General features: G+C 34.6%; 1 protein-coding gene across 1 annotated transcript in view; it reads right to left on the bottom strand.

Moving 5' to 3' along the window:
- Positions 1–976: 976 nt before the first annotated feature.
- Positions 977–17,664, bottom strand: part of LOC110446461 (neurogenic locus notch homolog protein 3-like) — a 39,273-nt gene continuing 22,585 nt past the window's right edge. The window contains exons 32-57 of the mRNA XM_021491624.1: positions 17,543–17,652; positions 16,737–16,904; positions 16,569–16,630; positions 15,950–16,084; positions 12,060–12,176; positions 11,347–11,387; positions 11,037–11,140; positions 10,463–10,618; positions 10,104–10,153; positions 9,907–9,938; positions 9,347–9,456; positions 8,810–8,974; positions 8,440–8,504; positions 8,063–8,197; positions 7,379–7,495; positions 7,065–7,102; positions 6,463–6,566; positions 6,065–6,226; positions 5,423–5,469; positions 4,996–5,033; positions 4,669–4,778; positions 4,071–4,235; positions 3,372–3,418; positions 3,100–3,123; positions 2,901–2,914; positions 977–1,406 (exon numbers count right to left, since the gene is read on the bottom strand). Of these exons, the coding sequence (XP_021347299.1) occupies positions 1,110–1,406; positions 2,901–2,914; positions 3,100–3,123; positions 3,372–3,418; positions 4,071–4,235; positions 4,669–4,778; positions 4,996–5,033; positions 5,423–5,469; positions 6,065–6,226; positions 6,463–6,566; positions 7,065–7,102; positions 7,379–7,495; positions 8,063–8,197; positions 8,440–8,504; positions 8,810–8,974; positions 9,347–9,456; positions 9,907–9,938; positions 10,104–10,153; positions 10,463–10,618; positions 11,037–11,140; positions 11,347–11,387; positions 12,060–12,176; positions 15,950–16,084; positions 16,569–16,630; positions 16,737–16,904; positions 17,543–17,652 (2,613 nt within the window). The 3' untranslated portion in view covers positions 977–1,109. The remainder of the gene's footprint in view (positions 1,407–2,900; positions 2,915–3,099; positions 3,124–3,371; positions 3,419–4,070; positions 4,236–4,668; positions 4,779–4,995; positions 5,034–5,422; positions 5,470–6,064; positions 6,227–6,462; positions 6,567–7,064; positions 7,103–7,378; positions 7,496–8,062; positions 8,198–8,439; positions 8,505–8,809; positions 8,975–9,346; positions 9,457–9,906; positions 9,939–10,103; positions 10,154–10,462; positions 10,619–11,036; positions 11,141–11,346; positions 11,388–12,059; positions 12,177–15,949; positions 16,085–16,568; positions 16,631–16,736; positions 16,905–17,542; positions 17,653–17,664) is intronic.

Below are 17,664 nucleotides of genomic sequence, written 5' to 3'. Positions count from 1 at the left end.
GAAACCAGAATAAACATTAAATATTTTTTTTCTTTTTTAATGTTTATTCTGGAATAACCAGATTTGGAATGCTAGTACATCTTGGAAAGGCGGATTGTGAGGTATACAAAGTAGATCACTGTGACCTCCGGTTTTACCTTTGACATTTGAAAAATGGGGCATGACTTCTGTACTGTTTCACATGCAGAAACCAGATTCGGTATGCAAGTATGTCTTGGCTAGCATAGTGTGTATTACAAGAAGTATATGTTACTTTGAAATATATCCTGAAGCAGGTGTCCAGCTCGGTAAATAAAGAAATCATTACTTGTGGGGAACTATGGATTGCCTTGCATTACTTCGCCTTGTTTTTTGGCCAGTGCGTAGCTGTTATCATTTTATGATATATGTTTCGAAATGAAGAGTTTGCTATTTTAGATGTCTTGTCCTTGATTTCTAGAAAGAAATATTACTCGACGACATATCAATGTATCTGAATCAGCAATGATTTTAGATTAAGGAAAGTAAGATATATTACATTATATTGTTTCAGTAACAGTAATTGTGTATGATATGTTTCATTAGAATGCTGAAAACAGATCACATTGGAATCACGTTAGTGTGCTGAAATATTCTTCAAACAATTCAACATCAATATGTTGAAAAAGTAATGTGAGCAGTATCATTCTCTAAACATATCTTTCTATGCCAGCACAATATTTCCCAGAAATTGACTGATTTCTATTGACAACTTACATTTATGCGTTTACTGTTTAATTTTCAAATGCTTAGTCATAAGCCTTTGAGCATTGTAAACTGTTACTTTTGCTAACTGGCAACCGTTTGGTACCTTAAAAATTGTCTATAAGTTACTCAAGGTGCCTTAATTTTCAGGCATTATCGCCCGGTTAATTCCAGGTCCAACATTATACATACGGGGAAGCAGATTACACTTTTTAATTTTGCCTAATAAGTAAAAGACACACACAAATGCAAAACACACTTTATTGGGGGACGGTTTCATGGCAAACAATCATTTTTACAATGTCATTTGTCGGAGAAAATCTAGGAAATAAATTAACTACAACAAAGTTTGTTGTATTGGTCATCTATAGCATACGAGTTTGTCATTATCGACGTTGTCGGGGAAGCGGGCGTGATCTAGAAGCCTGTGGTATCGTTTTATCGGAATGAGTTTTATTGCCGCCTAGACCTGGCTTCGAGAGACTGGCATCCTTAATTTTACCGACGATCATGTATATAATTGTTGCTATGGCGATGGCGCCACTGACACTTCCGGCACCGATACCAGCCGCCTTGAGGAGCTGAATTGTAGTGGCTTTGGGCCGTTTGTTGATGACAACCACCTCTTTTCCACTGGTCAACGTACACTTACATGTCGTACGCCCCATTTTCGTCGCCTCTCTCTACAGGAAATTATATGTAGAAAAACAAACTATTTAAACGCATAATCATTTCATTATGCACACACTCATTAATATGATATCTTATATATAAACATATGTACGGTCTGAACATTTAAAATTATAAACACTTTTAACGCACATGCTTGCATATTATAAAACCGAGCAAATTTTACAATTTTGCCAATGCAAGTTGTTTCCAAAGTACTTGTATGGCGAAATAGAAATACTCTTGACATAAAAAAAATAAACATCTATGACTATTAAGCATCATTAACCACACTATGAACACACTATGAACACAAACTAAACTACGAAAGAAATATACTTGATTTTTTTTTTCTATTTGCTGTAGTGATTATGATGTTCGTTTGTATAAATAAATTTATTTGCAACAATTATCAAACTGATATTATTTACATTAATCATTCTTGATGGCGTAATTTGGAAGCGCGCTGGAAATCTTAACAGGGGGTGGGGTAATACCTCCAGAAATCCACGTGGTCGGGAAGGAACATGTAAGATCGATCGGAAAATCAATACCGTTTTCGTGAAAAGAGACTGTACTACCCATTGCGCCAGCATTCCTCCTGCTCATTTTTACTTTGACTTACGAGATACATTGGATGGTTGGGTGGCACAGTGAAAAGCGCACTCGCCTTTCGTGAAGACGGCCGGGATACGATAACCGAATCGAACGGGAAAAGATATTGAGTCACCTGCCCCACCACGTGGGTTTTCTCGAGGAACTCCGTTTTCTCCCACATTAAGACCTTCTGCTCGCTTCCATCCGGACCAAACAAGAGTGATTTATATAAATGCAATACATTTTTTCATAATTGTTGCTAAACAAATAAAGCACATATTTTATAAGAGATAAAATGCACTTAATACCACATCACTACATCAATCATTCTAAATCTCGAGTAGACACATACAACAGCGGAGACACTGTGGAAAGTGAAAAAATGCTGAGGAATAAAGCAACTATGGAGATTATAAGTCAGGCGCGTAGCTACCATGTAAGCCAATAAGCCCGGGCTTGCACATGATTTTGGCAAGTATAGGTTTTCATGACGGTTTTTTTTCTTGCTGATACTATAAAGTTGAGTTCAAGTATCAAATGCATTTATCAAGATTAGGTAAAAACCAGACAAGGTATGTATGGAGGGTGTACAAAGCAATACCGACGGTTAATCTTCAGAATTACACTGGATCCACGTTAATAGGTATATATATATATACAAAAAATAGGACTTTTTTCTTGCAGATTTTCATGGGGGAGACCCCCAGACCCCCCTTACGGGAGGGGAAGACACCCTCCCGTACCCTCCCACTGCTCGCGCTTCGCGCTTCGGGGGGACTGCCTTCGGCAATCCCATGTCGGGCTTACACATGGTAAAGGGGCTAGCTACGCGCCTGTAAGTGCAACGTTCCAAAACAACATAAATAATGCTTGTAGAGTAATAAAACACTCGAGTAATAAATCTGACTTACCGCTGTGTTCATATCTGAAATCGAAATTATAAAGTCTGGAAAGTAAGTGACGAACATTTTTTTCTAAATATTAAAATATGTATATTGGAAATGCAAAGAAACTCGGTATACTCGATTAACCATTTATTATACATCACTGTGATGTGAACGGGATTTTTCTAAAATGCATTGATTATCAACTTGTATCGTGCTTTCTTACCTGTGATCGGAGCACCGCAGTTTTCTGTCAAAGAAACAACAATGCATGTTCAGCGACACATTATAGTATGTTGACGCTGTGACAGTACTACAATCACTCTATTAGTATATGATAAGAACGTATAGTGAGCTATTTGAAAAGACGTTACTATAAATTTCTATATGAACAAACATTTATTATTTTCGAACTTGTAATTATAAATAACAATCTGATTGATAACGCTCTCCATGCTTTAGTAACGTGAGTAGTAACCGACTAATTAATTATCTTACCTGGCTTAACAACGATATTTAGGCATTTTTCTTGTCCATGGAGACCACTGAAAATATGAAGAAAAAAACAATACTGGGTTTGTAAATGGAGATATAACATAACAAAGAATTGTGTTGTGTCTAATAGTCATATTGCAGTGGAAAGGATGGGTATTTTACATTCATCATTATTGGCATTAAAAATTATCAAAACCCCAAGTTAAAATATAGCGGAAAATATTCCATAAACAGCACTAAACTGACTGAACAAGCACTCCATGAGTCATCAAAGGAAACTGTAGTGAACCATTTTATTATGGCGTTACCACAAATGTAGTCTTTTAATCGTAATCCTGTAATCAGTGATATCTTATTTATATGTTTCTCTCTTATTAGACTAAATGTATATTATTTTTACACGGCAAAAATTGATGTCAAAATAAAAAATATTTCAGAAAAACAGGCCAAAAAGCGCAAAAGCAACAAAAAAAAAAAGAAGAAAAATATTGAGTTAATATATAACAACTTAGGACGACTTAAAAATGGAAGGGATATATTATACATAGTAGGAATTTACACCTCGTGTACTAATATTCTACCATGCTAGCCTGTTACAAGATTATTAATATGATTATTTTCATGATTTCACCACTTACAAAAAACACAATGAAACTTGTATTCTTTACAAATGATGATTATCTCACTTTCCATTAGACATACTTAGCCTGTGTAGGCGTGAAGCACACCACTCTATTTTCCTCTGGTCCGGCCGCAGGTGCGAATGACATGACGGAGTGGCAGATATTACCAGGCGATGGTGAAGTAGTCAGTGGAAATGAATGTGTATTCTGCATGTGTGTTACACCAGATTGAACGACACTGGGGCTAAATTCAATCAAACAAGAACTGATTTATATTTTCTGAATTCATATTATGATAACCTTTTTTACTGTGAAATCGGGTGTAAAACTTTATTAGTCAAGTCAACTTATACCATACATTTATTCGACATAAATAAAAAAATAAATACAAATTGATCATTATTTCAAAAATATCGATGGTTCTGGGGGTAAATTAATAGATGCGAATATGAAAAAGATCACTCAGTTTGCGTAGGTAATGTTTAATACTAAAACCTTTGATTACGAAAACTTTCATTCTGCCGCAGCGTTTTACTCTTTTCAAGTTTAACTACACCCAATGCCTGGAATCATAAACTTCCATGTCGAAACAAATGTTATAGTAGATTAAAATCCACCTTCCCACAACAAAAAATGTTGATGTTGAAATTGACAAAGAATGAGGTAAATGTACTTGCCATGTATGGTCAGTTCCGCTTGGATGTGTCCCGATATAAATGTGACAGGTGGATCCCGCCTGACACTGTATTATCGAATGATCCGGTAGGGTTGACGGTGTGAATTGTGGCTACAGACAAAAGCATCGAAGACATATGAGAAAAAAACACAGTATGTTCTTTATTGAATTATTGAAGATATGCTGTGATGTGAAATAGCTCATTCATTTCTTTCATTTTCTCTAAAATAATTTTTATTGATGCATAACTCTTTAAGCTCTCATCAAATATATTGCTTTATTGCAAAGTTAAATATCAAATTATTTCATTTAAGTTGTATGTATTTACCTTACTGTGATCAGGAGGAGGAACTGGTCCAACACCACCTGCGGATTCGGAAAATACCTCAAATATGGTCATAGAAAGCATGGAAATTAATCAGTTATGGTTTACAGAGCTAGCACTGAACAGATCATACACATGCAATTGAATGTTGCGTCAAGATTAGTCATACAAGTAAGAGTATTGTTTCAGTATAATTATTCTACCATTAGTTATAATATATAGCTGTAAACTTTCGCCCTTCACCGGTAAAATCCCTATTTGCCCAGTGTTCAATTCTCCTTTCACATGTTATGACTATACATAGTATGTTATCTACTAATTCGCCGTTATGATAAATCGCCCTCATTATGGTGGTCGAAAAAGGCAAAAGTTAAACCGCGGCGAAAATGTCCCGGTATACAGTAGCTCCTAGATAAAATCAGTCACTTACCGCTATTCTGTGTAGCCTTTATTATAAAACACGCTTCGCTGCCTTTTCTAAATAAAGAAGTTGGAGAAACATATGTATATTATTTTTCAAAATGTTTTTCCATAAAAAGTCCTACAAATGTGAAGTTTATCATTTTAAACAGTGGAATGATAGCCAATCAGCAAAATTAAAGTCATTTTTAAGTTTTAGTGTATATGGATTGGACAATTTTGACATAAGAATAAGATATTGAATGCTTTTCAGAAGTAAGACCTTAAAGTTGCGTATGGCCACATTAATATGACAATAATCTAAATTATTTTAACTAATGTGATGTGTATGATCTTGGGGGAAAAACAAATATTTTATTCTTAAAATTATTTTAACTGATATCTAGAAAAATTGAATTACCTAAATGCGTCTCGATTTGCCCTTAATAAAATATCTGCTATTTATAAATTTATGCTGTAATTACGATACACATTTGTCGTCATAACGACATACTTACTCATTATTACAAGTGGTAGTTATCACAAGAATAAAATACTTCATACGGCACTAATTGGCTTTCGTAATATCCTGTATATAATGTATACGAATAAACGTTTTCACATAGGTTCACAGTTTAAACATCTACCTTTAGAATTACAGTATATTACTTACGTGATGGAGTTAGGTCTCTTGGTCTGGACACACACACGCTTTTCTCCTACAGTGGTGGGTGCGACATGGACTTGGACTAGGTTTTCAGTACCAGATGTTGGATCCACAGACACAGTTCCGGGAGTAATACCGCTATCAACGTGACCAAACTTTAAGTCCGACCTATACAAATACATTGAAATGGATTCAAAGATATTTTATATAGTTGTGGGTAGTTATAATCTCAATTTGTTATTGAGAAAAACAAAAAATGAAACAAAACTGAAAACTATAATGTATAAGAATATATTTTTATTAAGTTAAATTATTTTAACTGCTGCAGTTAAATTGTTCTGGAAAGGCGTACCGTTAGAGCTTAATTTTAACAAGATCGCTGTCTGTCAGTCCAAACTACTTACGATGTGACACCTGAACCTTTCAGAAGTAAGGGAATGGTACACGCTTGCCCAACGGGGCATTCCACTTTCGTCGGAATAGCTGTATCTATGAAAGCTGGGTCCGGCTGAGGAGATAAAAATACTGACTATGCGTAATAAAAGTTTTAATGATATCATGTACATTATTGTATGTATAGCCCTGCATGACAACAGTTATTGTATCTCGTAAATGTAGTGTTATGATATGTTAGCCCTGTGTTGGGGAAACAATTAAATGCTCTTGACACACAATTCTGTTGTCATCTTGAACAATTTCTGTTAGTTTTGTCCACGCATGTATGGTTCCAGTACATTGACATATAAAGTGTCATTGCTACCATTTTTGTCTATTGTTGTTATCCCTCCAGATGGTACACAGGGACTCCGATCATCAAGTCGTTATGTGATGGGTCACGGCGAACATCTGGAAATTGGTCTTCCCACTAATCTGCTGCCCTAATTGCAACGCTTGAACATTTTATATCTTTTTCTTTAACTATTTTTTCTTTTCGGTGGTTACCTGAGACACCCATCTTAAAATGACCGTAGCGGTTCGAGGACGTTAAACCCAAAAACAAACATACCCGTAATCCGCTGACGCCATTAACCGGAGGAGATGAATCTTAAAAAGAAGAATAATTACTCTTCAGGCACAGATAAGTATTAATCTTGTTCATGTACTTTATTCAGTCTGTATATTTTTGGGTAATAATTATTACTTGTATATTGTTTTACCGACAAAAGTTCGTGTACATATTTGTCTGTGAAAATAATAATACAGATGAAACTAACATTACGATATTTCTCTTTAAATTGTATTCACTATAAAGCACTCGAGTGTTTTCCTTCTTCTGAGTGACTAGATAAACAACTGTTGCAAATTTCCAATGTACAATACCTGTTTGGCAATTTCTCCCCGTCCATCCTGGCGGACATAAGCAGAAAGCCTTTCCATTTTTGTTTTTACAAACACCTCCGTTTTGACAAACCAAGGGCGATAAAGTACATGGATCAACTGAAATTGAAGAATATATGTACTTATATATAGGGGCAAAAAAGGTTATTTTTAAACAATGGTTACCTGCTTCGTCCCTTATGTCTACATGCAACATATGATTGCGACCTCAAGGTAATATATAGTATCTTAACACAATCAAGCGCACAAGGAATGGACGGAAACTAAGTGAAACGACATTATTATACTGCGAATGACTCACGGCTTGTATATGTACATTTTGTGAGTATATTTATTACCGGCGGTATCAAACGTAATGTCTTTAATCATGTTGGTACTTTCGTGAATGAACACTATATACCGAGAAAATTTTTGCCCAGTGGAACTTTTGCCCTTCTCCAATAAACTTTCGCCCTGTGTTCATTTCGCACTTCATATCAAATTACAATCTATATTATGTTGTATCTATATTATGTTGTCTACCTAAAATAGCTGTAATGATAAACGAGGGAGAAAAAGGCGAAAATTACACTGCGGCGCAAATTTCCCGGTATACAGTAATGCAGATGGTCAGTATTTTCACCGTATCATTTTGTTTAAATTTACTACAAAAACTAAAATGTTTACCTGCGGTCAATGAAGTGCCACAGGTGGGACCGTTAAATCCAGCCGCACATGTACAGAGCGCACTGGACGGCATAACAGTGGAAGTCGCAATACATTTTCCATTATTCTGGCAGTGTAAATTTTGGCAAGGGCCACCTGTTCAAAAAGATCAGATCTTATACAAAAACGATATAATATAGTTTTCTTTGAATCAGCGATATAAGAGGAGGTAATGACGCTATCAAAATTCAGGTTCCTTTTATATATTTTGGTTATATTACCTCATGATGTTGGGACCTCGACTTTAAATGTTGTCACCTGAAGATGGCCACACGGCCTGAAAGCGTTATTTATGATAAACTATTTATGATATACATGAGAATTGGAATGTATCTCACCTGCTGAAGCAGAGTGTGGAACTACAACATGCACTGTGATACACCTCGGTTTCCCCTGCTCACCACTGAAAATAGATTAATGTTCAATTTGGGTTCGAACAATTTTGTCATATTAACAAAAACAAATAGTTTGAAAGGTTATTCAACTATTTGACATTCATGCGTATTCCATGTTTCTCGAAATCGTATTCAATGGCCGCGATGGCCAAGTGGTTTAGGCGTCTGACCAATTACGATCACTAAAACACAATCAAACCTAACCAAACCAAACCAATCAATATTGTACTCAATGGGTTAAATTATTGCATTTAAAAGCGATTGATATGCATTGTTACATGTACTATATTCAACGAATACTGTTCACACCGACCTCGCTTTGGTGGGCGTTAGGCACACGTGATTATCTCCTGTTTCACTATTGGTTGGTGATATGGTGACGTCTGTATTACACGTGATACTTGAACTTGTCGTTGAATTTTGATAGAACGCTGCTAGATTCTTCATTTGTGTCAGTCCTGTCTGTTCAACGCCGGGACTGTCATAAAAGTAATGATATTACATCTGTTGTCATCAAGAATAATTGATTGATATAGCATAAAAAACACGATAGTTCTGATAGTTACATGTAGAGAACTGAAATTTTATTTCACATAATATGTATTTATTTATGATATCATTTACACAGTCAAATTGTTAAATCCCGTGTTAAAAACATACCTCGGTGTGTACCATAGCTCAGATACCTAACAGCTGTTGTCAATGACAATGTTTTTGGATATGTCTACTTATAGTCCACCTGCTCTTCAAATTGACAATATTAACGTCGTATATCTAAAGGTGTTATATATGTATTATCTACAGTATTGTTTTTTCAAATCCCGAAAACATCTAATGAGCTCGTTCTTACCAAGAATTGTCTGAAGTTCCTGGAGTTGTTGCTAGGTGAATATGGCATGGGGAGTGGACTTCACATTCAACTACAGAGCTGTCTGGCAAGGTTGGTGACGTAAATTGAGGCTACAACATTACATATAAAAGTGGTTACTATTTCCTGCACAAATGTTAATGTCTTTAAGGTTTCAACTATCTAACAATAGGGTTCCCTAACAAGCATTGTTAACTTAATGCATCAGCACTGGAGAAAAGTATTCGTCACCTTAACAAATACAGGGTTCTGCTCTCTACATTTTCTTCACAGAAGACATATTTATATATATATATATTAACGTTAGGTAATCTACATGTGAGTATGCACAAGTTTCAAAAAACATTTTCATTTGCTTATATGGACAACGTTTGAGTGTTTTTATTCAATCAAATTGAAAACAAATGTCACTTGTGCTCCGTGCAACAACATGTCTGATGAATTTTCTGGATAAAACTTTACTAGAGTATGGGGTAAAAGGTAAGGTAACTATTTCTAAGGTTATTGCAAAGACGCAGGAAAAAGGAATTGAAAAAACCCACCTTATTTATATCTGGTGGTGCTGGCATGGTTCCTGCAAAATACAGGGTATCATAATGTTACCATTGCAAGATTTCTGAAGTTTACAAGTATTATATCGACGGTCTGAAATCAGTTTTTGATATGTTCGAATTCCTACACTTTTACTAAAAGAAAATAAAAAATATATATAATTCAGTCCATACACCAATAAACATACCTGCTGGTGGCTGCAGTGCATTTACGTTGAAGCATACTTCGTCGATATTTCTGAAAAATAAAGTGACAATCAGAAATCCCTTTTTAAATAAATTATCCATTATCCAGTTTTTCATTGATCCTTTCTTATCTTTATAACCTTATAAATTGTTTCAAAAGATCTGATGAAAATAACGCATTACATTTCGTTTCAAAGTAGATCCAAACATTGGAAACATTCAAATTCGTTTGTATAGAACTTCATATAGCACAATCAATTAATGTTCATGTGTCATATATTGAAATGAAACATATCATCGGTGTAAACATTTCAATTTAAAATGATTACAAAATATAGTAAGGTATATGGGTACTACGTACGATGTAGCTGTTTTTGTTTGTATGCAAACATGTTTGTTTCCGGCCTGAGTGGGCGTCACTGGGATATGTAATAAACTAGAACTGCCTGATAATGGATGTACTGTCACTTGTCCTTGTGTAATACCAGGGTCGACCAAACCAAAAGTCGTGTCGGATCTGAAAATAGTTGTGACAGGTAACCCCCACATAGTACAACCACTTCACATAACGAACACATCTTTGATACAAGATGAATGCATCATCCTTTACTCTGTACTGGGTTATACAAGCAGCAGTTTTATATTATCGCGATAACGTGAATTACTTTAAAAGACAATAAAGTAGAGCTGCGGATCTCTCAATGTCGAAACCGTTATTTCAATGTTTTACTCAGATTTGTGCTAGAAAATGGTAAATTAACAATGCACAAAGTCAAAGCTTTCATAATTCTCAATAACAAGTTTTACCAGAGCGATTTATAACTCACTGGTGTAGTTTTCAACAAAAATCTGATACAAATCTTCAACTTATTCTATTTTTGTTTGTATGCAGACATGTATTATTCTATTTTAATACCATAACAAAGGAGACTTACGTCGTTACTCCAGTTCCTGACACGGGTAATGCTATGGTGCATTGTTTCCCAACAAAACATTTCAAAGTCTTCGGTAACGCGGTATCTACGAACACTGGGTCAGTCTAAAGTAGTAAAGATAAACTCAATACAGCATTAAGTAAGATCATATCGGAAATGAGATGACATAATAAGTATAAAATCTTTAAAGTAATAATGAGTTGAAATAGAAAACGATATTATCATAGAAAGAAAAACTTGTGAAATGATTTATCCTTATCACGACAATGTTTACAGTTGTAATATTTATGCACTATTTAAAAGAATATACCGGTGACACTGTAGGAGATCCATGTATTGTTGTTGATCCGTCTGAAAGCAAAGCAAATATACATTAAGAGATTTATACATGTATATGGACGATCTGTTATAAAACTAGTTTCAGCGTCATCAATGCAAATCGTTTCACAAAAGAAAAATATATACACTGCCATTTCAACCACTTCCGTAAATTCGTTATATTGTTTTGAACCACATGACGTCATATTTTGTATACATAAAAAAAGAGTCCATATATGTTTTTTTACACTACATAACAGCAATAATGATGATAGATAAGTTTCTAAGATGATTTTGTATGTTGTACTTTGTATGACGTGCAAAAATGAATATTTATTTCATCTGATTTAAGGATCCATTTCCCACCGTACTGTGGTTTTTCGTACATACTGTAAACTCCCCTACATTTTATTTTAGATGTTACTGTAACACAGTTTGGCCAGTACACTTCCGCTGACCAGGTAAACGATACTTATAACAATTTGAAATCCAGGTTTCGAATCCCAGTCTAGCCCCGATGAAATATTTTGTTTATTCATAAAAGTACCACAGGTGTGTTTTTCTTTTTAGAAATGATTTATCAAAGCTATAGTCATGCCGACAAAAAAATCAGCTCCCAATGCGAACTTGCAAATTTTAGCAGTGGTACTTGGATCCTTAAAGCATTGTACGGTAACATTTTCTTTCTCATCGATAAACAGATACCATGTTCGCATAGATCGCCCATTTTCCCCGAAGGGCACAGACATGCTGCTAGACCATTTTTGACGATGCAAACTCCACCTCCGAGACAGTGCTTGCTATTACAAGGACCAGCTAAAACTGAAAAAAATATTAACATCATTGATATAATTCAAATATAAAGTAAAAACACTATCTTATATCTGCTCAAATAAAGTTTTAAATTTTATATAAAAAGTTAGTTTTTCAATACGCGATGTATGAATTTAATCCTATCTTAAAGGGACTTGCCAGGTTAAATGAAAAATAATAAGTTTATGAAAATATATGAAAGCGATTTAAGATTTTATAATTATGACGTCTACCATTTGTACCATTATAAAATATATATATAGGTATAGTTGAATATATGGGACGCCATAGCTGACACATACGGCATCTGGCTCGTCGATTGGTCGATAGAACGTTTGAAGTCGGTGTCGTCCTTGACTTCAGAAGCAGTGTACAACATTGTATCTTTTTCGGAAACTTGTTGTTTGTGCGCATTGTCAACTTGAGATAACGCATAAACGTATATGGAAATGTAAAATTTACATTACATGTACATGTTTAAAACCATGTGTCATGACTTGAATGTTTCATTAAATGTGTTCCTATCCACATTTTCGTGAACTGTAATGATATTTATGATAACAAGAGGGCAAAAGGAAGAATAGTACACATGCTTGAAAGCTGTCTATACCGGCCGCTGCACTGAAAAGTAATACATGTACAGAACGGTGCAAGATTCGACAACTCGTTCAATTAAATAACTTACATACCTGTTTAAATATATGTGCACGAAAACGATGACATTTTATTTTATAATAAAAGTAAGTGCATAATCGGCCCAAGAAACTGTCATTCAATGCAAAGAAGTACTTTTTACAGTTTTATTTTAGAATACTTTTCATGACAATTAAACTGTATAAAACTTTATTGGCTGCTAATTATCGCTAATTTCCTGATTTACGTACCGTGCGTCGCCATTTATTTGGATATCATTTTATCGTCTTTTTTATCAAAACTAATAAGTGTTTGGAGAAGAATTTTAATCAGAACCCTCGTTGACTCTAACATATTTCAACTATGCATATTTTCTGCCGATATTTATCGTTCAAGGGTACAGTAACGCCGGTTCAACGGCCTACGTAACTCTGATGGTATTTCGCGTTCTTTTTATAGAACCACGCGCCCGAAATATCAAATTGTGATAAAAATGAAAAGTGCATTGCATCTATATATGAAAAACGAACAAACATTTTTGGAACTGATAGTATAGAATTGGTATGGAAAGCTTTCCAGCATTTGTGATATTCTTCATTTTGCCTTCTTGTTATCATAAATATCAGTATAGTTCACGAAAATGTGGATAGGTATACATTTAACGAAACATTCAAGTCATGACACATGGTTTGAAACATGTACATGCAATGTAAATTTTACATTTTATATACGTGTATGCGTAATCTTAAGTTGACAATGCGCGCAAACAACACGTCTCCGAAAAAGATACAATGTTGTTCACTGCTTCTGAAATCAGGGACGACACCGACCTCAAACGTTTTATCGACCAATCGACGAGCCAGATGCAGTGAGTGACACGCTGAAACAACCGTTAGGTTTGTGGGCGTGTTCTTTTTGAACACGGCTTGTTGACGCCGTAACGATTTTGATTGTATACCATATGATTTTACCATTATATTATATGATTTCATCAATACATTATTTGATATCAGCAGTATATGATTTAAATTTATCATTATATGATTTGATTTCCATTGTATTGTAAGCTATCATCATTATGTTATTTGAATTTATCATTATATAATTTGATGTTATCGTTATTTGATTTGGGTCATTAATGTGGATGCTAAGCTGATTATTCATTCAAATATTTTTTGTAGTCCTTCATCCCAGCATACTACTGGTCCAATATCAGGTCTCTGGGTCTCTTGGTTTTTAAGTCATCATTTAAAGATTATAGACTATTTGACCCCTGTGACCTTGAAAACGTTGGTAGCCTTCATCCCAGCATGCTAAATGCCCGTAGGTCAAAGTCATTCATTGGAACAAACATGGTAGCCCTTCACCCCAGCATACTATAGGCCAAATATAGAAATAAATAAAGATTTCAGCATACTCAGTACTCACTAAATCAGTATTTTTTTACAAATAAAACACGGCCATTTTCTTGGGAAAGATAAGGCCTATATGCTGCCTTACATTTGAGATTAAAGCTATACTTACAAATTGCATCATTAGCACCGATTCGTTCGTCAGAAATGGCGGTATTAACGTAGTAACATGGCAGAAAGGGGCCCCGGTTAAAAGTTCCGTTTACTTCGGATTCGCGGACACGCTTGTCAGAATCGTATCCAACGTATAATGAATTTGTACAATAGTATAATGAAGTTGTGCAATCATATAATGGTATGTTGCAATCATATCATGATGTTTTTGCATAACATGATGACGGAATGGTATAATGATAAAATATAGAATAATATAACGATTACACTAAATCATATAATGACGAAAGCATATGCTATGATGTTGAAACTAAATAATATAACGATAAAGTTCAACCAAATATTGATGAAATCGAATAATATAACTATACAACCAAATCATATAATGACAACAGCGTATAATATAATGGTGAAACCAAATCAAATAACGATAACATCAAATCATATCATGGTAAAATGAAATAATATAATGATGAAAGCTTACAATACAAAGGAAACCAAATCATATATTGGTGATATCAAATAATATATTGATGAAATCATATAATATAATGGTAAAATCATATCATATAATGATTAAATCAAATCATATATTGGTGAAATCAAATCATATAATGATGATATCAAATAATATAATGATAAAATCGAATAATATGATGATGATATCAAATAATATAATGATAAAATCAAATCATATATTGATGCAATCATATAATCATATAATATAATTATTTACTGAAACCACAAAGGTATAATTACTGAAACCACAAAGGTATATATATAATAATAATAATAATAATTGGAGGTTCTTATATACCGCTTTATCACAACCTAGTTCGTAGGTCGTCTCAAAGCGGTTCACAAATTATTATCCGTGGTTACAGGGCCTTTGCAACCAGCCAATACATTTCTCAACTCCCTGGGGAGCATACAGCCGGAGCTGCCATTTCGGCGCTAACAGCAGGCATTCAACAATTCTAGCACTGCCCAACCACGTACTCATTTGCAGCTGAGTAGACTGGAACAAGCGGAGTAAAGTATCTTGCTCAAAGATACAATACATTGCCTTGCTGTGGCGCGAACCCGCAACCATTCGGTCACGAGCCCGGCGTCCTACCACTGGACTACCGTGCCTCCATAATATATATATATATATATATATAATAAAAGGGATTAAATGTCCATGTGAAGGAAGTAAATATAGAAAAAATAAGATTAACGACCGACTAAAAAACTAGCTGCTTTCACCCTTCACATGACTCTTCAGGTTTATTCAAAAGAACAACGTCGTGACGTCACAATTACATGACATGTGTTGTTTTTTCTATATATATATAAATATATATAAAGAGTACAACTACACAGTCAAGTGGTTCACATACCACGAAAATGATTTTTAAGCTGTGTAACTGTAACCATCCATAAATATTACAACACGACTCATATATTACAGCACGAACTGTGAAGTAAGTTGTTTGACTTGAGAGAACAATGTGCCATACAACATTACCAAATCAAATGTTGCTTTGCAACCAAGGTATATAAGTACTCAACATGGGGTGTTACTACATAGACAGTTATTACTGTCAACATTAAATGGAAAAGTATACATGTAACAGTTACCGGGGTTAGTTGATACAACGCATGTTGGTCCGGTAAATGTTCCTGTACAATTACAGTGAGCCTGTGGTGGGGAGGAAGTCATAACAGCGACACAATGACCACTGTTTTGGCAGTGAAACGCCTGACAAGGTCCACCTGTCATGGAGATACAATGAATTTTTATCAGTACCTCAAATTGATAGCAACTGTGAGGCACAAATCATATATTTCTGTGACAATAAACGATCATGCAGGCATCCAACCAACAATAACTTGTTAGTGTCATTACATGTATATTTGTCGCCAATAAATTTTAAATGGTATCAAATATTTCAAATGTGTTGAAATATTGTAAGAAAAATATCCTATATCACTTTTAGCAATATCAATTTTCAATTTTCTGATATGCGTGGTCTTCATATAAGAAGCATTTCTAGCTACTAGCATTGGGTAATATTAAAAGGCATCGGCTCTGCAGACACATTTCAATGAAAATTATCTTTTGTTCGAAACATCTCAACTCATCTCAATTGAATTTGAAAATCTGCATCAACACATGTTCAATTATTTCATCAATGAGTCCATAAAAGGTAAATCACATGTTTAATTGAATGATTGAACGTTTATTAAAATAAGTTACCTGTTGTCGAATCAGTTGAGTCTGTGACGTGAACAGAAATACATTTTTTCATTCCCGTACCACTGAAACATGAAAAGATTCATTTTTATTTTAATTATTGTTCTGGTTAATTCAAAGCTCTGGTGTTTTTTATGTCCAACCGAATGAAGTAATCGACTTTCTACACACCTTAGCTGTGTGGGTGACAAGCACACATGATGATTTCCGTGCTGGCTATTTGTAGGTTTAATTGCGACTGTCGATGAACAGGTAGACGATGAAGAGCCACCACTACTGGAGGGAATCACCACGAGATTCTGCATGCGATTCACCCCATTTGTTTGAATGACATCAGGACTGGAAAAAAAACCTTGTAAATCAATACTGGTGTATTATTTTTAACATCTAACGTGTTACGGTCGCCTTCAAAATGCAATAATGCGACGTCGAACAATCGATTTGTATTTCCATATTTTCATTTGTTTCAAACAAATACATATATACACAAAGTCTAAAAACGTTCCCTTAACAAATGAATACCAGACTAAGTACATGTAGTTACCAAGTTAGAAAGGAATAATTTATTTACACGCCGAGAGAAAGTCATTAAGAAGGAAATAAGTTAATAGAAGGGCGACAAGATAGAGTCCTCTTTGCAGTCATTTAGTAGGCGAAAGGATAGACGTTAGGTATGAAATCAGTTATTCGCTTGCAAAAAAAGTATCTCATTAGAAAATGAGTTAATGATTGACGTGCAAAAAGAAAAGGTGTAAAAGGTTCAAGAAAGGAAATAAAATGCACCTATTGGGACACTCTTTGGTAAACAGCATTTTGTTTTCTTGAATATAATTTTGCTGGAGCGCAAATGAAATTTGTAATACATTTATTGTATTTTCACCTTTATGCAATGACTTAGCGGTATCGCTGAAATATTTCCTTTTTGTAACAGCACTATATACAAAATATACTTTGGTTACGTGACTATTTGTAATTACCAAGTATTGACAGTGGTCCCAGGGGTTGTTTTCAGGTGGATGTAACACGTAGATCCGGCTTTGCATTCAACAATAGAATTGTCCGGTATAGACGGCGACGTAAACTGGGGCTATCAAATAAA

The sequence above is a fragment of the Mizuhopecten yessoensis genome, unplaced genomic scaffold, assembly GCF_002113885.1.
Source record: "Mizuhopecten yessoensis strain PY_sf001 unplaced genomic scaffold, ASM211388v2 scaffold2699, whole genome shotgun sequence".
NCBI lineage: Eukaryota > Metazoa > Mollusca > Bivalvia > Pectinida > Pectinidae > Mizuhopecten > Mizuhopecten yessoensis.
Note: the sequence above shows the minus strand (reverse complement) of the source record. Positions and strands in the feature narration are given on the sequence as shown.